Genomic DNA, 24921 nt, shown 5'->3' with positions numbered 1-24921 from the left:
GACTGTGCTAGGTATCTTAGATAGGTGGAATTCGTCTTTTTGTGACTAGCTCATTGCACTTAGCATAATGTCCTCAAGGTTCATCCATGCTGCAGCATGTGACAGGATTTCATTCCTTTTAAAGGCCAAACAGTTATTTCACTGTATGTACTCTATGCCACATTTTATCCATTCACCCATTGATGAACACTTGGGGTGCTTCTACCTCTTGGCTATTGTCTATGATGTTGCCATGAACATGGGTCTACAAATATCTCTTTGAGATCCTGCTTTCAATCCTTTGGCCATAGAGTTAACCCATCAACAACATAGGTGTTAGGGGTGCTAATCCCTGAATAGTCAGAAATTCATGTATAACTTTTGAGTCTCCAAAAACTTTCCTGCTAATAGCCTACTGTTGACTGGAAGCCTCACCAATAACATAAATAGTCAATTAACACATATTTGTACATTATTTGTATTATATGCTATATTCTTACAATAAGGCAAGCTAGAAAAAAGAAAATGCTATAAAGAAAATCGTAAGGAAGAGAAAATATTTATATTTACTATTCATTAAGTGGAAGTGGGTCATCATAAAGGTCTTCATTCCCATCATCTTCACTTTGAGCAGGCTGACGAGGGGAGAATGAGGAGGGGTTGGTCTTCCTCTTTCAGGGGTGGCAGAAACAGATGAAAACTCATGTATAAGTGGATACAAGCAGTTCAAAACTGTTTTTCAAGGGTCAACTGTATACCCAGAAGTAGAACTGCTAAATCATATGATAATTCTGTTTTTACTTTTTTAAGGAACTATCATACTATTTTCCACAGTGGCTGCACATTTTACATTCCCACCAACAGTGCACAAAGCGTTCCCTTCTTTCCACATTTCTGCCAACACTTATTTTCTATATTTTTGATAGAAACCATTCTAACGGGTGTGAAATGATAAGGTGGCTGCTATTTTTACAGGGCCACAAAATTGGCCTTTTATTTTTCTGGAGCCCTGACGTTACCCAAACCACTGCTGCAGAGAAATGATTGTTCATCAGTTACAAATAAATATGTTCTCCTGCAACAGGACACTGGCTCTGTGGTAACACGTGTGGGCAGGATTAGAGCATCATTCGTTTCCATTTATATCACTGCCAAGAGTTCCTGTGAATAAGTGCTCCCTTACCATTTCACGCAGAGCTTAGTTCACTAGACTCAAACAATCAAAATGATGGTCTGTCATCTCTATTTCAATTAGTTGTTGGGAAAGTGGGGAGGCATTTGATAAATCCTAATTTAATTCCAAGCCCCTAAAAGATGGCAAGTCCTAACCTACCAGACGGCCACCACTGACAGTTGATTGCAAAAGTACGTGGTTTTGAAATCAGTCACAGACAGAAGCTGTACACCAATCTTACACCAACTATGCCACCTGCTGCAACCTGAATTCTTGACTACAACCTCTCTGGAAATCTAACTGTTCTTAGTGGGGTCTGGTTTTCCATACCATGAGATTTACCATCTGTCTTAATTCAAAGATCGTTCAGTGGGCAATAGAAACTCCAAGGACCCAGATACTTTCTGAGAAGAAACTAAACTGTACTGGCAGCTGAATAACCCCTTCAGCCTACCCTGAGCTCATTCCCGTGGACATGCCAGGAAGATAACAGATCAGGACGGGGGTGGGCAGAATTATAAAGAAAACACTTCTCTAGAAAGAAACCTGATCAGCAAAACTAGCCCTGGCTGAAAACTACTTCTGATAGTCCGTACAAGTGCCTGATACCACTAATTTTAAATAAAGCATGCTGTACTGCTCCCAATCCCTAGACAGCTGGGTACTGCAGTCATGATTTCTGCCCAATCTGCATGAACCTGTACTGGTACTTCGTCTTTAAATTACTACTCTATTTGTCCTCAAGTAAACTTCTTCAAAAAGGAAACTTTACATGAATACTATAAATCAGGGGTTCTCGGCCTTGGTATTAATGACATTTTGACTAGATGGTTCCTTGTTGTGGAGCTGTCCTGTGCACCATATGACGTTTAGCAACAGCCCTGGCCTCTACCCACGAGACACCAAGTAGCACCCCAGTGCCAGTTATGACAACTAAAAATGTCTCCAGATGCTCCCAAATATTCCTAGGGAGAAGGACAGAATTGCCTCCGGTTGAGAACCACTGTCACAAATGGAAAGTTGGTCTCTTTTTAAAAGCACACATTAAAATATTCACTTAATAATTAATACTGCATCTGAAATCATCTGGCATTGCTAATTCTGGGAACCGGTGCCAAAGCCAGCACCACGTGGGGAGGATCCCCCGGGACTATAGAGTCAGAGCCCATGTTTGGGCTTTGTCTTGCCACGGGCCGTGTGGCTCTGGGCACGTTCCTTCATCAGAGCCTCCTTCCCTCACCGGCATGACGGCAACAAAGCATGACATTCATGGGAGTACCCTAGAATCAGTGACATACTCAGCTGGACTTCTGCACAGGCAGAGCTAGCACAAATGTTCACTGGTGACGCTGTTATTATTTCTGTAATTAAAGTTTTTCACATTGGGTTCCTTAGTGCTTGAGAGTTCCAAAGGGGCGCCTCATGGTTTGCCCAAAGGAGCAGAGTGGCTGCAGCTTTGCACCCTCCACTCTGTCTCAAAGCAGAACAGCAGCCCAGAGCCACTGCCCAACTGTGTCCATTCTTAGCTCATGGGCCGTGCAAATGCAGGCCAGGGGATGGATGTGGCCTGCTGGCTGTGGTATGCCGACCCCTGAAGTGGACTGTCCCCTTGGCACCTGACTCAGGGCTGAGCCAGAAGAGGCAGTTAGTAAACCTTCAGCAGTGAGTGTTCACATACTGGGGTTCTGAGCAAGATTCAATCTGAAAAAAGTTTCCCTAATTTAAGGAAACAAAAATGGAAAATCCCAGCACGAAATGATGAATTTGTAGATGATGCCCACTCTGAAATGTGTTTGTAGGGTATGCTGTACTGCACAGTGCCCCCAAGAACATTTCATTGCATCAACTGGCTTCTGGGTTCAGGCTGTGGCTCCTGAGGGTGGGACCACATGCTGGATTTCCATGTAGCAGACATCCAGCTGAGGGCTTTGCACTAAAGAAACGCTAGAAAAAAGCCTGGTGAGAGGGAGTACACGTAAGCCTTCAAGCCTTCTGAAAGGCTTCCAGGGAAGTTGAAACTCTAGCAATCAACACTATAGTAGAGGTTGAGCACCAGCGGTTCCTACCTGGCCCAGGGATGGGTTTAGTTTGGCCTACATTTTTTTTTTTTTTTTTGAGACGGAGTCTTGCTCTGTCGCCCAGGCTGGGGTGCAGTGGCCGGATCTCAGCTCACTGCAAGCTCCGCCTCCCGCGTTTACGCCATTCTCCTGCCTCAGCCTCCCGAGTAGCCAGGACTACAGGTGCCCGCCACCTAGCCCGGCTAGTTTTTTGTATTTTTTAGTAGAGATGGGGTTTCACCGTGTTAGCCAGGATGGTCTAGATCTCCTGACCTCGTGATCCACCCGTCTCGGCCTCCCAAAGTGCTGGGATTACAGGCTTGAGCCACCGCGCCCGGCCGGCCTACATTTTTAAAAGGAGAAACTGTTTTAAAAATTTGAGCTTACTTGAAAGTTGGGTGGTTCTGCACAAAAACCTGGATTTCTGGCTCATTAGGCATTCTCACTGGCAGTAATCTGTGGGAGCTGAGTGAGTTGGCCCTCTTTAGAAAGGTCATGTGCTCTTCAATATGCTGTGGTCCTTACCACTCCCTAATGTCTAACACTTGGTCCTTGTTTCTCATCAGTATTAACTGGTTTCTGTAGGTGTCTGGGTTTGCCACTTCTTCTATAGAAGGATCCCTTTCTTCCCTGGGAGATAATATATTAAAGCCAGTACTCACAGGACTTAAAAAGATGTTATGAAACACCAAAGGAATTTAAACAAGCCTTTTGGAGACACTCATAAAAATATAACAGTGTGTAACTTTACACATTATCACTCTTTTCAGAGACCAGGTATTGATTAAATAAATTGTTTTTTCTTAATATGAAGAAAAAATAAATGTGGAACAGATTTAAAGCAAATGTACACACAAAGTCCTTAAAAATAAATCACTAACATTAAAATGATGGTGATTTCATTAAAAAATAAATACCATACTGGAGAAGGCAGACACAACAAAGGACAAGGTGAATGGAAGTGAAGTAAGACCTTAAGGATCATTGACTGATGGGTTTGCTTGTTTTACCCTCAGGTCACTCACATCTTTTACTAATCGACAGGCACATGCATATTTCTGCGTAAACCAGGGATTGGCAAATGACAGATTGTGGACCATATCAGACCAACTGCCTGTTTCTGCAAACAAAGTTTTAATTGAAATACTATCACATCCTCTCAGCTGTGTATTGTCTATGGTGGTTTTTGTGCTACAAGGCAGAATTAAGTAGCTGCAACAGAGACCTGTGGCCTGCAAAACTGAAAAATATTTACTCTCTGGCCCTTAGCTGACAAAGTTTGCTGATCTCTGGCTTAAACAATCATCACCACCATTTTTAGATTTGAATTGCTTGAAGTTCTGAAGGAAGTTTTTTTAGCTTTCAGAAGAAGTGGACCTTCTTACTGAGCTGAAGGTGATAAGGGAAAGCTCTGATTTACCAGTGTTGAGTTTCAGGAGGAGGTCTTTTTAAAATTTTTTTTTGGAGACAGTCTTGCTCTGTCATCCAGGCTGCAGTGCAGTGGCATGATCCTCTCACTGCATCCTCTGCCTTCTAGGCTCAAGTGATCTCCCACCTCAGCCACCTGAGTGGCTGGACTACAGGCATAAGCCACTATGCCTTACTAATTGTTGTATTTTTTCTAGAGACACGGTTTCACCATGTTGCCCAGGCTGATCATGAACTTCTGGATTTAAGCGATCCAACCTCCTTGGCCTCCCAAAGTCCTGGGACTACAGGAGTGAGCCACGGCACCCGGCCATCTGGATGTCATTTTTAATGGCAGTTACTTGGGGACCAATAGCTTTAATGTCCACAGATGAGAGCAAAGGAAAGGGCTATGGGGGGCCTCCTCACAGTCACCATCATTGTGTGGCAACTGGGCTGCTGACAGCTCCTATTTGTCAGTGACAGCGAGGGGGTCTCCACAGCCACACCACCTTTGGCATTAAGCATGATCATTAGCTCCACTTGGCAAATGAGTACACGGGACTAAGACTTACCTGAGGACCCTGGGTGAATAAGGGACAGAGCCGACTGCGTTGATCTGACTCCCAAAGCCACTCTGCCAAGATTGTAGATGTTCTCAGATTTCTGTAGGGTGGAAGCTGAGGACCAACACACCTCATACCTGGAGTAGGGAGCCCCCAAAGTTTACCATCCGTTTCTTCTCCCCTGTCTCTGGAATCTGGAACCTGACTCCAATGGCAAGAACTCATTTCTACTTACCTGGGGCGGTCCCAGTCCCTGCCTCTCTCCCATCTCTCAAACTGTAAATACTCCCAGCCTAAACTCTCAGCAGCCATATTTTTCAGGAATGTGGTCAAACAAATGTTTAAGAGGAGCAGGCTGAGAATGCTACTTTGCCAGAGTCCATAGTCCAGAGGCTGAACACTCAAGCTTGAAAATCAATTCCAAGTCCACCACCTGTCTTTGTAGAAAACACACTGGTCCAAGCCACCATTACTACTGCCTCCTAAATGGGCTCCTTTCATCCATTCCTGCCTTCCTATATCATCTCCACGCAGAGGCCTGAGTGGTCTTTCAAAAAATCAATCAAGTAATGCTGCAGCCGAAATCTACCACTGGTGGCTCATTTCTAGTTGAACGAAATCCTCAGCGTGGTCAACGAGTACCTTTCCAGAGCACCTCCATCAATCTCTAAATCCATCCCCTTCTCTCCCCCTCACTCTCCCTGGTCTAACCACACTGGCCTGATAGCTCCTCAACTAATCCAAATTAATTCCCCACTGTAGGGTCTCTGGACCTGCTGTTCCTGCAGCTCAGAATTCCCCTCCCTGGATCTTTGCATGGCTAGCTCCTTCTTACCACTTGGATCTCTGCTCAGAGGTCATCCTTGACCACTCAAAGCTACACTGTCCCTCCGCTCCCCAACCGCAGCAGTTAAGGCTACTTAAGGGTATGTATTTGTTTACTGGCATATTCTCAAGCTCCCCTACCAGAACGCAAACCCCAAGAGAACAGAAGTCTGTGTTGACCTATGTTCTACTCCCAAAGCCTAGCTTGGTGCCTCTTATACAGTGGGCATTCCATACATGTTTCTTCAGTATCTTCAAATGCAAGAAATTCAACTTTTTCAAAGTAATTCCTAGAGGGAATGTCACTGTTCATACAGAAACAGCTTCCCAAGTGGCCCCATATTTCCTTCACTCAGTTCCACAAAAGGCTACTCTGCACCTTTCCCCAAATCACAGCAAAAGTGAGCAATACCCATAGGAGACCTCCACTTCAAAAAATTAGTTCATACTAGCTTTAAGAGGAAAGTAATTCAAAACATGAAAATTTATTCTAAGTTGTATCTTAACATACGAGATCTCAGCTTTAGATGAATTTTAATGTTTACAAGTGCAAAAGCAAATAAATATTTACCAGTTGCTTTTTTTTTGCACTCTTATAACTCCACAACAGCTTAGACGCAAAAAAAATTGTTGCTAAACATCTTGTAGTCTGGCAAAATGAAGAATTTCTTATTAAGAAAAGCCCTCACAACAATAACAACTCCTCATGCTTATGGCTCCCTTGCAGAAACTATCAGGATGGTTCATTAAGATTTGAGCATATGACAGAGCAACAGAATTGCCACCAGGAGGGGTAAGATGAGGATCTCATGCCCTGGCCTCACCGTCTATACACTGGCTCATTCCCACAGCAATGGGAGCTCTGGGGAGAGAGGGCTGTATTTCTTGGGCAAGGACCATGGGCTCTCCCAAGCTGAAGCCTTTCATTCTGTAGATTTCCATGAACATGTCACTTCTCCACAGTGGCCTTTCTTAGTTAGGGTAGGTCCCTATCCTCTCCGTAATTCTCTTGGACAGCATCCTGTTACCATTTCACAATTGAAAACTTCAGTTAGCTAGTTTTCCAGGTTGCCAGTTAACCATCTAGCTTGCCAGTTAACCATCTAGCTTGCCGATTAACCACCATCTAGCTTGCTGGCTTTCTAACGTTCCTGTTACCTAACTTCCGGGCACACACTCCAGCTAGCTGCTGTCTGTCATCTTTCTGCCTTCCCCTTTAAACTTTCTAGTCAGGGACCAGGCTTCCCTGGGACAGCACCCTGCCCAGTCCCTGGCACCAAACTAGCCATTTATAGATACATTATATAATGAATATGGAATGAAATCTTAATAAACGTCTTAAGATCGATGGCTTTTTAAATTCATTTATATCATTGCCCGGTTGAAGTCCCTGGAGTTATTCTGAGGCAAGAAAACAAACATCAAACAAAGACTTTCTCCAGCATAAGAGAGTAGGCTTTTGGAGTAAAATAGGGACACACATTCACACATTCACACGTGCGCACCTTTTCTATGATAGACATACGTGATTCTAAGAATATTAAGTACTTTCTGAAGCTTCACCTTCTACTCTCAATTTTGTGAAAACGGTATGACTGTTCACAGCAGCAGAAACCCTCAAAGAGGACCTGCGTCACTTACCTGGATTAACAGTGATAAATCTGCTGTCTTCAGAAAATCGGTCCCCACGGGACACAGGCTTTTTAGATGGCATTTCGGGCCTCTTGGGATCACTCCCTGCATACTGCTCCTCTGTGGCGGTGGGGGGTACTTGGGGGGAGGTGACCGCATCGGGGTCCGGGCCTGGGCCGGCATCCCTCCTTCCGCCTGTCTGGTCTGTGGGGATGGCAGTGTGGTCCTGCTCATGCCCAGGTATAGTATGATGTCCCCCCTCGGCAGTCCTGTTGGGAGATGAGGGTGTGGGGCTGGGCTCCGTCTGGTTCCGCTCCTCGGCAGCGTGGGTCACCCCACTCTTCTCCTTCTTTTCGGAGTCCTTCTCTCCATCCTCCTCGTGCTCCCGCTCCCCATCCTCACTCTCACTTTTCTCATCCTTCTCTCCTTCCTCCGTGCCCTCGCTGTCCTTGGTTGGTGATGAATCACCATCTGGCCCTGGAGAAGCCAAGGCCTCTGTAGTGGCGAGGACTGGCCTAGCCGCCTGCTTGCTGGCTGAGGCGGCTGTCGGGAGGCGTGTGGGCCACACGGTGCTGGGGAAAGAGGAGATGCCACCACCGCCGAACCCCAGGCCGGCGAGGAGCGTGCTGGTGACCACCGAGGCCACTGTGGCCTGGCTGCCGCTGGAGGAGGGGCCCATCCCAGTTGCCATGGAAACAAATGAGAACGGGATGCCAGAGGACGTCCAGGTAGAAGACCCCGAGCTGATGGGGGCCATGTCGGCTGAAGAGGCAGGAGACGCTGTAGGCTGGGAAGGATCACCCGGCAAGGGTGGAAAAGAGGCAAAAGAAGAAAAAGCAGAGAAGCAGCAGTAATTAAGATTGGGAATGAGGCCCTGGTTGTCATCCTCTGAGGATTTTACTCATCTATGCTATGGAGTTTTCCAATGTATGGCATAAAGTTGACATTAGGTGGTCCATGGGTAATCAACTTTTATTTTAATGGTTTTATAATAACTGTGAACATGTGAAAAAGCATAACTAGTGAATCAGACTCAGCTTTTCACTGCTACTACCCAAGATGAGGCTGAGTGCCAAAAAAAGTAAGTAGTGTTAAAGCTGACTTACACAACAAAGAAGTCATGAATTGGAAAAATCAGATGTCCATCTGTTCTTGGGGTGATGAGAGGCAGAAGACCTTTGATTTTATGTATATCACCGACACTTGAGGAGATACTCAGCTCTAGGTCTAGAAAGATACTGGGTGATCCAGTCCAACCCCACTGTCTCCCAGTGAGGAAGTAGGTGGACAAGGAGGGAAAGCAGCCTACCCAGGTCTGCAATGACAGGGTCAGAGGCAGGAGCCATGCTCTGCACTGTATGCTCTGGGCACTGGTTGACATCTCTGCATCTCCATGTTGGGCACTGCAGAGTCACTGTACCTTTCAGCTTCTAAGTTTATCCATGGGAAAATCTGAGCCCATACAGATGACAACAACATCAACAACAATAACAAGAATTCCAATTAACAAATGCCAACTGTGTGCCAGGGCTTCCCATGCTACTCTGGAGGCAGGCATGATCATCACCCCATTTTGCAGGTTAGGAAACGGAGACACAGACATGTTAAGAAGGCAAAAAAGCAGGGCTGCCTGGGTCCAAGACTCGGCTCGTTCTTAGCACCATACTAAATTGGGGCTCAAATCTGGGGGTTTGACTCACATAAGGTATCTCAGGAAAACAAGAAGTGCTGCTCTGAGCTATTAGTCTAATTTTAGCTTGCCTTCTGAGTGATGCTGGACGCATTACTTTAACTCACTGAGCCTCGGTTTCCTAATCTGTAAAACGGGAATAACAGTAACACTGACCTTGTGGGCTGCCTGGAGAAGTAAATAAAATAATCTGTGCCTGAAACCCAGGAAGAGTTTAGTGAATTTTAGGTTATTATTATTATCACCATGGCTGTGATTAGTATTTTAATTATTCATTATACCAGCCAGAGCTGGGGAAACTAAGATATTAATTCTGGTTCCAGAAATTTTCAGATCCATATAACTTTAGGCAAATGACAACCTCTGAATTTGAATATATGTCAAATGAAAGGGTTGGAACAGATTTAACCCCTTTATGGTCCTGCATTGTCTGATCCCACAAATTGTAACTAAAAATATGAAGAATTTTTACCTTCACAAAATTATACAATATAACCACCTAACATTGTTGCACAGCTTGTAAGGTATTGAATTATAAAAAGTGAATAATGTAATTTTTTCTCTACCATAACCGCTTTACACTGAGCAGTTTAACAACATTATACTGCCACCTCGTGGTGACAGTTTTAACTGCAAGCAAATTAACAGCCACGACAAATCAATTTCCCATTCTCTACTTACCACTCCTGTTTTCACTATTCTGGTCCCTTGGAATATTCGAGTGGTATTAGCTGAGAAACAAAGAAATTACATTTAAGCAATGAAACTTTTTTTTGTGGCTCTAACAAGACATTCCTCATGAACACAAATCTGAATTACATATAATTTTCACATGTCAAAATACTATTCTGTAGATTTTTTCCAACCATTTAAAAATGTAAAACCTTTCTTGGCTTATGAGTCATACAAAAACATGCAGAGAGCTAGATTTGGTTTGTGGATAGTAGCATGCTGACCCCTGTCTTAAGCTATTAGTTAAAAAATCATTTTTCAATTTTTATTGTTTTCTGTTTTATTGAGGTAAAAATTTAGTAAAATGCATAAGATACAGGTGTATACTTAAATGAATTTTACATATGTAAACACTGTGTAACCACTCCCCATAGTAAGATAAAGACATTCGCCAGTGCTTTGCTGGAGAAAAGGTGTACTGTGTTGGCATCTAGTCAATATCCACCTCTACCCCCAAAGCTAGCCACTATTTGGACTCTGTCAGTTTTACCTGTATCTGAACTTGATTTAAATTATCGTATTACACCATTGTTCCTCCTTTACTATCTTTTTGGTCATGATTTCTTACCCTTTTTGTGATTCTAATTATCCATCCTTAACTTATTACTGTTTACCTTAAATTGGTACTTTCACCACTTGTTAAAAATGTAAGAACTGTATGATAATTTAATTCTATTTGCCCACCTTACCTTTTGTGTACTGTTATATTTCTATTCCTACCTATATTTTAAAATCCTGTAAGCTACTGCCAATTGTTTTAAATGGTCCAGTGATTTTATATTAACCATACATTACCCTTTTTGGTGTTTATTTCTTCCTGTAGCTCTGTTCTCCTATGTGTTATTAAACAATATAACTTAGAAAACAATTTTTTAAGATTATGGTAAAATACATGACAGAATTTATCATCTTAAAATTAAAAAAAAAATGGCCAGGCACAGTGGCTTAAGCCTGTAATCCCAGCACTTTGGGAGGCCGAGGTGGGCAGATCACGAGGTCAGGAAATCGAGACCATCCTGGCCAACATGGTGAAACCTCGTCTCTACTAAAATACAAAAAATTAGCCAGGCGTGGTAGCGCGCACCTGTAGTCCCAGCTACTTGGGAGGCTGAGGCAATCGCTTGAACCTGGGAGGCGGAGGTTGCAGTGAGCCGAGATAGCACCATTGCACTCCAGCCTGGCGACAGAGCAAGACTTCATCTCAAAAATAAATAAATAAAAATTAAATTAAAAAAATTACTATCTTAACCATGTTTAAGTGTATGGTTGACTAGTGTTAAGGTTGTTCACACAGTTGTACAACCATTACTTCTATCAATCTCCAGAACTTTGTCATCTTGCAAAACGGAAACTCTATCTGCATTAAAGAACCCCTTTCTTCCTTCCCCCAACCCTGGCAACCACCACGGTACTTTCTCTGTGAATCTGACTGCTCTGGATACTTCATATAAGTGGAATCATACATATTTGTCCTTTTGTGTCTCACTTATTTGACTCAGCGTACCGTCCTCAAGCTTGATCTACCTTGCAGCATGTGTCAGAATGCCCTTCGTTTTTGAGGGTGAATAACATTCCACTGTATGTATATAGCATGTTTTGTTTATGCCTGCATCAGTCAATGCACACTTGGGTTGCTTCCACCTTTTGGCTACTGCAAATAATGCTAAACAACACGACTTTTAAAAAACCCTGTCAAACTGCTTCTATGTGGTTCTTTCAAAAACCAAAAGTGCTATGTAAACTGAAAAGCTGCTTCCTACATACACTGAGAGATTAGCGAAAATGCTAATTACCAAAATAACAACACTTGTACCTGCTATGATATTTACCAAAACTAGAAATGGCAAGTGACCCACATATATTTTTGTTTGGCCTGCAAACTTTTATAAAGACAAAATAAAACAAAACAGAATTTGCCACCAAAATTGTACATGGTAGCTTTCTCTAAAGCTCTCAATCTCTTGCTTATCTGAAAACTCACAATAATGGCAAAACTAGGTTCACCTTCCAGCAGGCCACCTTTCAGCTGGGACTGAGTGTCTATCACCCCCTTTAGCTGGCCACATGGTCTCTGATTTCCCACTGACGGCACTCCCCTCATGTGCACATGCCCCCTGCCTGGCCCCATGGGCGCTGGAGTTTGCAACCTTGACCTGATGATATATCCATTTTGCATAGTTGGAAAGTCAAATGTGTGTAGAGACAAATGTGAGGAACAGACCCATCTAAATAAAATAACCCTTTAGGTCCCAGGTCAAATAAGGCAGCAAAGCAAGCAAATAACGGGGGTCTCACCCAGCCTAAATATAGCCTTCCATGATCACTGAGCTGCTCAAAGATCAATACTGTATGCTTCAGACAGGCGTGCATGCCTCCCCTAGTTGAGACAGGAAAAAAGGTTCCCAGGAGGAACTACTTTACCTGCCCTTTTAAAGGGGCTCTACTTAAGGCCAACAAACTGAACAGCCACTCCATCAGCATGTGGCTTTCCACTGGTCTTAAACAATCTCCACTGGGGTCAATATCCACTGGGGTCAGTGACAGCCCTGGTGACTAGAAGCTTCTACAGGACCTTTCATATCAGGAGTTTAGTTTAACCTAGGGTCCATGGGCCTAATGGGATTTTTCTAAGCTCTCACTGCTAATGGTGCCCTTTTTTCCACTATGCATGTAGGCAGCCAGTATCAACTGCATTCACAGGACCTGCAGCTTTGTCTCTGACTGAAATCTCAGATATTTTCATACTACCTTAGAGTTTTTGTAGCTATTTTGGAATATCATTGATGTTCATCACTACTCAGAAATCACTGGAGCTAACAGACCAACCACTTGTCATTTAATACCTTAATTTTAAAAAGCACACATATTATTATATCCCAAATGTGTTTAAAATATTTTGACAACTGTATTGAATATAACTGGTTCCTTTCCTATGTATTGCACTTATTTATCTAAAACCATTCTGAGAGAGAATCCATGGGCTTTGCCACAGATGGGTCTGTGGCTCAAAGAAGCAGCTTCTAAATCCCCATTTTCCATGACTGTTGAGAACTGCAAAAAGTCTTTGACTATCTAATCAATATTTTCATCATTTTGTTGAAGACTGTGGGTGTTTGGTAATTTTTACTCTTTGGGGTAGGCCATTGCTGTGTGTTAGTGATTGGGCTTTGCGATAAGAAAACCCAACTCAGCTTAGCAGCAGAGATTTTCTGAAGTCACCTGCACCCAAGCCATCATTTCCCTGTTTGTAAAATAACCCCTACTGCACCAGCTGCCATAAAGTGAGGCTCAGATGAAATAACTTATGTAAAAATGCTCTGTCGCTGTGAACCATTCTACAAATATTGCTTGCTATTATTGCTGTATCTTCCACAGTAAGGTAAACATATTTATTGTAATGTTACATATAACCTCAATAGTGTTATATTTACTATAATGTGGTAAATATTCCATGTGGCTTCCTAATGCTCCCAAGACAGATTAAATTTATTATTGAGAAACCTAATTATTCTGAAAAAGGAGGTATCTTTTTTCTTTCCATTTTAAAACTTGCCCCCTTATCAACATAGAGGGATAAACACAAATATATGTAATGAGTAAACTCATGTCCACCTCTGAGCAAAGAAAGACTGCAGACAAGGAGACACTGGCCATTTTCAGCAAGTCATTGTGATCAGACATTTAAACTATTCCATGCTTTGAACTTACTAGCTGACAGGGCCTTTTTGAATTACATTATATTATAAACATTTAATTTTTCAAAGTCCATGCAGAAGCCAGGGAGCTCTGGGGCCTATTAATCAGGTAAGGCAGTTCTGCAGATTCTAGGCTCTTGGAAGGAGCACAGGGGAGGCCTAATCATGATTTATGTGTCTGAAGTTCCAGGGCCCCGGCCTCAGCAAGCTCCCAGTCTGGCTTCCTTCTTTCTCCCCTAGGCCAGCACAGACCTCGCCGTGGCCTGCAGTCCTTCCTCAACACAGGGAAAGAGACCAATATGTTCATGGTAAAGGTGGACACAGGGAGCATGATTTATTTATGAAATAAATGCAGCTATGCTCATTTCCATTAGTTTGAATGGAAGGATGAGATCAATGTGAACGTTAGCAAAGAATATTTAAATACTAAATGGAAAATGTTCAAGCCAGAAGGGACCCTTGGAGGAAATCTAGGCTGGAGGGCTTCTAATCCTAGGTGTATTATTTATTATTTTTATATACTAATACTAAGGGGCAGATTTATACATGGTGCCAGTAACTAGCACTATGTGAATGAGTTAACATGCATTACCCCGCATCATTCTACAAAGACCCTGTGGGGTAGGTACTACGGATACTGCCACTTTTTGGATTGGGAAACTATAGGTTCAAGCAGTTAAGAAACATTCTCAAAGTTGTGCAGCTTCTAAGAGGCAGCCAGGACTCAGACCAGAGGTCCTTACTCCAGAACCCCTTACAGTGCCTGCCAGTTCCTAGGGCCATCAGGGCTAACTTGTGAAAGCTCAGATTCCTGGAAAATGGCCTCCGCCCCAGGTAAGATTCTGATGCAGTTGGTCTGGGAGGGGCCCATGAATGTGCACTTCTGAAATGAGGCTTCCAGGAGATCTTGCTGCTGCTGCTGCTGCTGTTGGTCCACAACTCACATGCCTTACTGGGCCCCCAAAGTTGTATGCAAAATTCTGGCACTTTGTAGGGAAAATATCCAAACCTTCATCAGATCCATAACTCAAAAAGGGTTCACCACTGGCCTGGTTAACCTGGTGTGGGTTTCTTATTTGACAGATACCTGAGAAGTCAAGGACATGATTCAAGAGGACCTCAGGCTGGCAGAGCAGAGTCCAGCACCCCGGTCCCTCCTTCCATGCTGGTCTTAAGGCCTGTCATCAAACCAAATCAGCAAACTACGGCCCATGGCTATAGCCTGTAGCTGCCTAAATAATACTGGAACCAGGACTGGGATTAGGTTGGGGCAAGTAGGAGATAGTGTATCCTATCTATCTCTACTTAAAATTCAGATATTTTATTCATGAGATTTTTACATTAATTTTGCTTTTATTTTTATTTTTGTATTTATTTTATTTTATTTTCATTTTTTCGAGATGGAGTTTCACTCTTGTTGCCCAGCCTGGAGTAGTACAGTGGCGCGATCTCGGCTCACTGCAATCTCCGCCTTCCAGGTTCAAGCGATTCTCCTGCCTCAGCCATCCGAGTAGCTGGGATTACAGGTGTCCACCACCACGTCCAGCTAATTTTTGCTTTTTAAGTAGAGATGGGGTTTCACCATGTTGGCCAGGCTGGTCTCGAACTCCTGACCTCGTGATCCACCCACCTCAGCCTCCCAAAGTGCTGGGATAACAGGCGTGAGCCACCACACCTGGCCTAATTTTCTTTTAAAAAACATCCCATTAAAATGTTATGTCTCTTGATCACTCAATTTTTTGGTGCCCCTTAAACTACTGAGCGAAGGCAAATGTCCCACTTGCTTTTAGTTCTGACCCTGGACCTTTCTGTTAGTCCCTAAATCATCAGGACCATCTATCTAGATCCAGGAATCTCAAGGATCCTGCATGCAGGGGCTTGTTTGTGCGGCTTGCAAGTCAGAAGGGTGAGGCGTAGCTGTTTTGGGCTGCAGTTTTTGAGAGAACAGCTAACTGAATCACGTTAGAAAGACAAAGATATTCGACCGTACAACTTGGAGGTGATTTTGTGATCTGTCACAGCGCTGGACAATGACTGAGAGAAAGGCCCTAGTACTTGGTTCCCCACAGTTGGAAAATAACAATAAAACAATCAATCAAAAGTGCTTTGTTTTTTCTCCCCTCTTCTGCCTATAAAACCTCCAGCCTAAAAGACCTAAATTACTAGGGCTTCCCACATAGACTTTAAAACCCTACACTGATTCTTTGGCCAGACTTGTATTCTTCCCCAGCACCTGAGCAGGAAGAAGCAGAAAGCATCGGGAGGGAGTCTCAGGAGCGCCCCAGGCCACAGGAGGGGAAGCCAGCCTCACCTTGAAACAGCATCGTCTGGCTGAAGTCGCTGCGCATGTCGTTCCGACACACGGCCTGGACTCGGAACAGGTAAAGGCTATCGGGTGAGACATGGCTAATGGTGGCTTTCTGTAGGTAAAGAAGGAAAAGGCAGTGAGTTAGTTTTGAAGGCCAGGGCACACTTTGCATTCTAAAGCCAAACCTGAGTGCCCTGGCAAAGCCTGACAGACGTGATGCTTCCCTGCTGACCAAAGGCTCACTTTGGAAGGAAAGACTGTTTGGACCCTGCCTGGGAATCTTTTTATGAACTTCCTTGGGAACTGTTTTCCACACTGAAATGTGCAGGACACAGGAAAGAGTAACATTATTCTTTTTGTTTTTTTTTGAGATGAAGTCTCGCTCTGTCACCTAAGCTGGAGTTCAATGGTGAAATCTCAGCTCACTGCAACTTCCGTCTCCCAGGTTCAAGTGATTCTCCTGCCTCAGCCTCCCGAGTAGCTGGGATTATAGGAGCCCGCCACCAAGCCCAGCTAATTTTTGTATTTTTAGTAGAGACAGTGTTTTGCCATGTTGACCAGCCTGGTCTCGAACTCCTGACCTCAGATCATCTGCCCGCCTCAGCCTCCCAAAGTGCTGGGATTACAGGCGTGAGCCACCCTGCCCGCCCATGTCTGTTTCTTTACAGTTTAAAGGCCTCACTGTCTTTGTATTACGCAGAGTACAGGGCATGATGCAAGGAAGAGCACCAGGCTAGAAGGCAGAGGACATGGCCTCCTCATACCACTCGCAAGCTGTGGGGTTCTGAGCCAGTTCTTTCAGCCTCTGCTATTTCTATAAAATGGGGAGAGGAAGAGCTACTTCATAGGTTCTTCTGAGAAGTATGTAACATAGGCCCAGCAAACCTTGCTCAGAGGTAGAACACACCAAGCAACAGAAAGAATGCCACCTGGCTAACACAGGGGTGTTGGCAAGCTGTGGCCCACTGTCTGTTTTTATAAATAAAGTTTTATTGGCAAACAGCCATGGCCATTTGTTTATGTAGGTCTATGGCTGCCTTCACTCTACAGTGGCAGAATTGAGTAGTTATGCCAAAGACTGCATGACCTATAAAGCCTCAGGTATTTACAATCTGGCCCTTTCCAGAAAAAAAGTTTGCCAACCTCTGGTCAAACATCAGCCAAATCCAGGTCCCTCTTCCTCACAGTTTCATTCTGACAACCTTTAAAAATGAGAAAATGTAAACTGCCCAAAAAGCAGGCAGTACTTACCTCCTAAAGAAACAAACAAGAAAAGCAACTGATTTTCAAAGACTCTTCCAATAGATGAGTTGTCTTATCATCAAAGCATGTATTCTGAGCCAAGTATAGAAGCAGCTCTGTGAGCTTAACCACCGAGTGGGAGTGGGTTTTCCCGATGCAGCTACTGAAAACCTCTGAACTGGTATTAACATGTTATTGTGGCCATACCTGCTGATGTTGCCTTGAAAGCAGCTTCCTAGTGAGAGGGGTAGGCTAGGGCCGTGGTATTTAACTTTACGCCTCATTTGTCTCGTTTGGAAAAGGTAGGCAGTAACACCTGCCCACAGGTTTGTGGTGAAGACGTGGAAGGCGGATGCCCACTAGAAAATGCTGCTCAAATGATATGCATCACTTTCAGGTTTCTGGGCCACAATAACCATGAGTTAGAGAATAGATTTGTTGCCACTAAGTCAGCACTCTTCACTCGTTGAGGAATTAGAAAAATTAATTTTGTGTGTCCCCAAAGAAAATAACCAGCCCTAGAAATTCTTGTAAGAAAGAAGTTGCTGTCAATGCATGTTTTTCTCTACATCTCTCTCTTTCTCTGAAACTAATTTATGTTTCATTCTCTAAACCTCTGACCCCATCTTCTGCTCAGAGCGAAATCTTCACTCCATCTATGCAGGGATTTATTAGAATTCACTCCAAGATGGTATCTATTCATCTTTGCATGTTTAATTATTTTCCACTTAGAACAAGAAACTGCATAAGCTCCTAGATGGTTTCTGCTGATTAATGCAAGCCATCCTCACTTCAGAAAGAGAAAAATCCCTTATGGACTTCCAGTTGTGACAAGAGAAAGGTTAAAATACATCATAACCTTGGGTACCTTTCAATAGATTCCTCTCTGATTTCACGAAGCTCATCATTCCCTAATGTGACCCAGATAACAATGTCTAGTGGGGAAATTGAAAATATAAATGGAAATGAAGTAAAAGAATCTTCATCTAAAGAACTATGAAAAGTATTATTCTATAACTGATTGAATGGGCCCGGAGGACTCTGTATAGGGAGGAAAAAAGTGATAACAGTCATTAAGAATCCCACTGGGTGCTATTGCATTTTTCATGTGCATGTACAATTACGGGTTTCATTATTCCACAGCCTTCCTTTGATTAACAATAAACACAAGGCTTTCAAACCAAATATGTCACTCTGAGTTTTTAGGCAAAGACTTAAAGACAGTAGTTGTGGAGAGTTTGCTTTCCTAGGGAAGGAGATGGCTTCTGCTAACATCTGTTCTGAAGGGCCTTGTGTGTTGGACACTAAACATTTAGGTAAATTTTAAGAGGAGATGTTGAATTCGGCACGTGTAGCTCAAAGTGAGGTCGGATAGTATAGTATTTGAGTATCTGAGAAAAGAGAGAAAATATTACACAGCTGCAGGGGTTTGGCAGGTATTGCAAATGTGTAAGGCAGAACAACTGTGACAAAGGGAAGTGGCAGCAACTGTGGACAGTGGTGGTGGTGATGTGAGCAGCAGTAGCTTTAGTAGGGGAAGAGGAAGAGGAGAATGACTGTAATAAATAATAGCTAATATTGAGATAGTTATATAGGACCTGTTGAATACTTGTATAGCTCATTTAGTATTTATGATAATCCCACTGATAATCCCATCAGATGAAAAGGGCCTAATTGAGGCTGTTCGTTAACAATGAAAGGAAAAGCAGTCAAGTTCTAAAGGACCCAATCTAAAGAAAGGAACCGGCTCTCCGGGTTGCGTAGCTGTTAAGTGTGAGGTCGGGATGGCACCCAGGCAGGCTCCGTCTGCTGTCCTCCCTGGCACTCTCGAGCAGCGCAGCAAAGGCAGTGCCCATGTTCACCAGACAGTGTAAGGGCAGATGACACAGAGCTGGCACACTGTGCAGTGCCTGGCAGAGAGATGCAGCAGGAGTCTCTCTCTGCAGCATGTACCCCGAATCAGAGCAGGGCTTCATACCAAGTCTTTGTCGCTGTCCTTTGTGAACGTCTTCTCCTTCTCGTCCTCATTCTTGGTCCAGCTGTAGGAGATCATGTAGTTCATGATGGGTGGGTGGTAGATGGTCTCCGGCTGGCTCCAGGACACCTGCAGTGCCGTCTGGTTCAGAGGCTGCACCTTCATGTGGATGGGTGGAGAGCTGCAAACTAAAGATACACAGGGCTCAGCTCAGTGAGCTTTCAGAACAATGTGCCATTCAATCCGTGCCCCTAAGGACTGCAGCCTCAAAAAGTTGAAAGAGTAATACAGGAAGCACCCATGCTCCCTTCTCCTGGGTCCTCTTAACACTGTGTGTGTAGAAAGAGGGGGAGAACATTGTACACACACACACACGCATATGCATGGGACACAGATGCACACACACACGTGCACGGAATACAGATGCACACACACACGTGCACGGGACACAGATGCACACACACGTGCACGGGACACAGATGCACGCACACACGTGCACGGAATACAGATGCGCGCACACACGTGCACGGAATACAGATGCGCGCACACACGTGCACGGAATACAGATGCGCACACACACACGTGCACGGAATACAGATGCACGCACACACGTGCACGGAATACAGATGCACGCACACACGTGCATGGGACACAGATGCACATGCGCACACACACACAGAGCTGTTTTTCTGCTAGGTCAGTAAACACTGCAACATTCTGATGCTTGTACCCGAGATACTCTGTCCTGCATCTCCCAAGATTGAGGACACTTTCCTAGGTAACCATAATACCAGTTTCATATCAAAGAAACTAAACATGAATTCAATACTATTATCTCATATATAGTCCATATTCAAATTTCCCCAGCTGTCTCCAAAAGATCCTTAATCACTGTGTCCCCTTCAGCCTCATGGTCATCAGCCTTTTTTTCATGAAGGCCGTTTTGAAGAAGCCAGGCCGTTGGACTGGTGGAGTGTGCTAACTAAAACTGTAGACAAAATCTTATTGTAAACAGGTCCGAGTGTAAATAAATAAATTTATAATGAGACTTTAAGTAATTTTAAAGCAAAGTCACATAACACAAGGATGACTTTCTCTGGAACAGCAGAACCCCGTGTAATTATCCTGACGTGGGGTGTAACGAAAAGTCAGGCTAATTCATCTTATTCCTTGGGGCTGAGAGGTTTAAGGGACACGGTGGATCCAAATCTGTTTACAGACAAACCTATGAAAGTGTTGAGACCTTGACAGGTCTAAATGAGTTATACAAATGCTCAACAGGTCTGATCTAGTCAGCTGGAAACGTGTGCTTTCTCAGAGGTGTCCAGGCCCCTGTGGCCGTGTTCCCTGCCTCGATGGAGCTGATGGTCCAGGGCAGGCGTTCTCACCCTCAGCACCCATGACCTCTTGAGCCAGACAATGCCTTGCTCGTGATGGCTGTCCTGTACCCTGTGTAGCAGTATCCCTGGCCTCCACCTGCTAGATGGCAGTAGCCCTGCTCCCCGTCCTCAACTTGTGACAACCAAAAATGTCTCCAGGTATCGCCAAAGGTTGCTTGCGGGGGCCAATCACCTTCAGCTGAGAAGCTGCACTGTAAGAGATGGAGGCTCACCAAAAACTCCCACGCGCAGAGCCAATACTGCACTCCAGGAAAAGATGGAGGGAGAGGAGGAAGAGGAAGAGGTGGCTCAGGCTTTGGCACCCAGAGAAGATGCCCTTGCGGAAGGTTCACGTAACTGAGAGCTGAGAGCTTATGGAGATGAAGGGGGTGGGAGCTGTAAAGGGACCTGGCACGAAGGTCTGAGGGGCTGGAGCAAGGCACAGAGAAGACAGGCAGGCAGGGCACAGGTGCAGCTGTAGGGAGAAGCCTTGGAGCCAGATTCGAGCTCTGGCCTTTCTCCCACGAGTCCTTGGACGCCCCTGGAAAGAACTGAGCCCCAGAATGACACAATCAGGTTGATGCTTCACAAAGATCCCCTGAGCTTCGGCTGAGTGGAAAAGGCCCCAGAGAAGCCAAGTGTGGAGGAGGGGGCCTGTGAGGGAGGGGCTGCAATGGCCAATTGCTGGAAGACCAGGGAGGAATGGCCAATTCTAGAGCTTACAGTTAGGAGGTAAAATGCAGAGGCCTGGTGATGTGACGGGTAAGGAGGGCAGGGGAGAGGGAGAGGCAGTGAGGAGGACCTTCTGGTTTGGGTGCAGGAACCAGGTAAGAAGTAGGTGGGCGTGCTGGCAGAGACAGGCCAGGGGACCGCAGCTTGGTTCTGACCCGCTGGCATCTTCCAAAGACCACCCACACACATGCCCTGTAGCCCACCAGGAGCCAGACTCCCGTATTTTCTACCCAAGAGCCCCAATCCCAAGGTAGCCCTGGGGAACAAGATGGCTTTCCTGCCAGAGATGCACGGCTCAGCTTTGAGGACCTGGCTGGTGGAGAAAAGTAGATTGGTTTTGACAGGGAGGCCACCTTTTGTTCTTTAACTGCCAGAGGTGAGGTTCGCTTTGTGCGACAGATACAGGAAGGAAGGAAGGAGGGAAGGAATAAATTAGTGAGGCATTCCCACTGCCCCGCAGAACCCCTGGGAGGCATCAGGCTGTCTGTTGCGCAAATGCCACCAGAGCAGGGACATCAAACAAAGAATCTAAAGGGAGGCTTCCACGGAGATGTGAGGGCGGAGTGACAGAACGTGGGCACTAGGTGGCGCCAACCTACTGTTTTTAAATACTCCAGCTTCTAAGCGGCTTCATAGTTTTTCAAGACAGAACATGGAGGAGGCGGGGGAAAGATCAGGAAATAGCTACACCCCCTGTGTTCCAAATACTAATAACGAACCGAGATGTACATATTGGGAAACTTCTATATCCCATAATGATGACCATGTCAGATTTCCTAACTTCTCTATCTTTTCTCACCTCCCACCATGTTCTTATTTATCTTCCTTATTCTGCAACCATTCATTCCCCTGCTCCAAATAGCAATGAATGCTGTACAGGGAAGCATCCCTCTCTGGCAGTTACATCATACCCCCATAAATAATTCTGTCACCCACATACAGATGCAACCATTCTTCTTATTTTTTGAAATTAAAATAGATGGGTTTTTCTGTGTGCATTAAGATGATTCATGTTAATATTTTTTAAAAAGGAACCCAAGTAGTACAAAAAAGTAAAAAGAAAGTTAAAAGAAAAAAATTCACCCCAAATCTCAGTGCCCAAAGAAAACGACTGTGAACATTCTGGGACTCCAACATGCAGTTATCGCTTTATATACATGTGAAAGTACACACGCACAATTTGATGGAAATAGAATAGGATGTGGATGGCACTAGAATGGAATGTTTGGTTTTGAGGTGGTGTCTCACTCTGTCACCCAGGCTGGAGTGCAGTGGCTGGATCATGGCTCACTGCAGCTTCAACCTCATGAGCTCAAGTGATCCTCCCACCTCAGCCTCCTAAGTAGCTAGGACTACAGGTTCGTACCACCACACTTGGCTAATTTTAAATTTTTAAAATAGAGACAGAGTCTCACTATGTTGCCCATGCTGGTCTTGAACTTCTGGGCTCAAGTGATCCTCCCCCTTTGGCCTCCCAAAGTACTTGAATTACAGACATGAGCCACCATGCCTGGCCCTAGAATTTTTTGTTGTTGTGTTTTACTCAACAACTCATGGATATATTTCCTCATCAATAAGTAGAGCTTAGTGTCATTGTCTTGAATGATGGTACAGAATCTCACTGTCTCAATGTATTAAAAAATTACTGAGTTAAACTCTCAAAGGAGGTAGATCTGGCCTCACTCTAACGGGATCATCCACCAGGAAGGGAATTCTGTACCTTAACGGCCTCCAAAGATCCATGCTTGTCCCTGATCACACATCAGAGGAGGAGCATGAGGCCAGGGCTTTGCAGGCTGAGGAGCTATAGGAACAGCAGTCTGATGAGATGTGTCTCTTCTGCTCTCTACTCGCCATCCTGGGTAGTGGCTTTTTCTAGGTATACTGGGCCAAATTTGGAGGAGGCATTTGCAGAGTACTAGAAGGGCCTAGAATAGAGGATGACAAACTTTTTTCTGTAAAGGGCCAGAGAGTAAATATTTTCGGCTTTGCAGGCCACATGGTCTCTCGTAGCCATTACCGATTCTGCCTTTGAAGCACAAAGCAGCACAGGTAATATGTAAACATGAATGAGTGTGGCTGTGCTCCAACAAAACTTTATCTATGGACACAAGTTCAACTTCATAGAATTTTCGTGTGTTGCAAAATATTCTTTTGATTTTTTTCCAACTATTAGAAACCATTCTTAGCTCATGGCTACACAAAAGGTGGTGGGGAGTAAGTTTAGGCCTGTGGATCAGTGCTGATCCTGGACTGAGACAGTAAGGAGAGGCCAAGCCCTTTTGTGAAACACAATTATCAGCTGCACTGTATTCCTGGCACTGAATTCTGTCCCTCAGCACAGGCTGACAGGCCTGCTCCTTCACAGAGCTTAGATTCTTCCCAGCACTTACTAGTACGTGGAGTTGTATTATTGACTTCCTCGACGATCTGTAATTATCTATCTCCCCCACTAGATGGAAGCTCCACAAGGCTGGCGCCTTTTCTGTCTTGTCTGGTTAATTACCTTGCGTCTAAGACAGTGCCTGGCACGTAGAGGGCTCTCAATCAATATTTGCTGAATGAACAAAAAGTTGGTTGTATGTGGAATAACATCCTTAGTCTTTCCCCTGGTCCTTAGGTCCTGTGTGACATGATCCCCTTCCACATCGTCAACCTCATGGCTTGCCATCTTCCTCCTCATGGACTCATCTCTGGCCAGCCCCCACCCCAGTCCCCTTAAAGATCCGGCTTCAAGGCTGGGCGTGGTGGCTCACTCCTGTAATCCTAACATTTTGGGAGGCCACAGTGGGTGCATCGCTTGAGGCCAGGAGTTCGAGAGCAACCTGGATAACATGGCGAAACCCCGGCTCTACAAAAAGTAGAAAAATTAGCCAGGTCTGGTGGCGCACACCTATAGTCCCAGCTACTCAGGAGGCTAAGGTTGGAAGATCACCTTAACCCAGGAAGCGGAGGTTGCCGTGAGCTTTGATCATGCCACTGTGCTTCCAGCCTGGGTGACCGAGTAAGACCCTATCTCAAAAAAAATTTAAAAAGGGAAAAGAAAAAATTCCAGCTTCAACACCCTGCTTCCCCTCTGAGGCCGATGGGCCACCCGTGTCCTCCTGTACTCTCACTGCTTCCCTCCTCACGGTGCCCATCACCCTATGCCCTCACCACCTGCCCGCCTCTGTATTCCTCTGACTGAGCTGCAAGCATCTCCCGGGCAGGGACCAAGCTCCTTATCATTGGTACCCTTGGCAGGGCCTCGCATTTCTCTGATGGAATGAGGGACGCTGTTTTGAGTGTCCTCCAGTGAAGAGGATTCCATGTACAAAATCAGTGCCACACAATTCATTCCTGAGGTCACTGCCAGAAGCCTCAAATTTGTTGAGGATCTTGCCTCTGGTCTTTAACTCATGCCTTCTGCTAATAAGAAAAGCATTCAGTCTACAGAGGGAACAAAAACCACTGATGCTTGGCGGCTGGAGCAACAATAGAACCAGACACCCGTCAAAGAACTCAGGCAAGCGAGCAGGCGGACACCAC

General features: G+C 44.8%; 1 protein-coding gene across 3 annotated transcripts in view; it reads right to left on the bottom strand.

Moving 5' to 3' along the window:
- PTPRG (protein tyrosine phosphatase receptor type G) overlaps positions 1–24921 on the bottom strand; it is a 745294-nt gene that overhangs the window by 87127 nt on the left and 633246 nt on the right. For all 3 annotated transcript variants that reach the window (XM_005547516.5, XM_005547515.5, XM_045384827.3), the window contains 4 exons: positions 19286–19470; positions 16069–16177; positions 10012–10061; positions 7650–8427 (listed from right to left, as the gene is read on the bottom strand). In XM_005547516.5, coding sequence (XP_005547573.3) covers positions 7650–8427; positions 10012–10061; positions 16069–16177; positions 19286–19470 — 1122 coding nt within the window. The remainder of the gene's footprint in view (positions 1–7649; positions 8428–10011; positions 10062–16068; positions 16178–19285; positions 19471–24921) is intronic.

Source organism: Macaca fascicularis, chromosome 2 (assembly GCF_037993035.2).
Source record: "Macaca fascicularis isolate 582-1 chromosome 2, T2T-MFA8v1.1".
NCBI classification, from domain to species: domain Eukaryota; kingdom Metazoa; phylum Chordata; class Mammalia; order Primates; family Cercopithecidae; genus Macaca; species Macaca fascicularis.
Note: the sequence above shows the minus strand (reverse complement) of the source record. Positions and strands in the feature narration are given on the sequence as shown.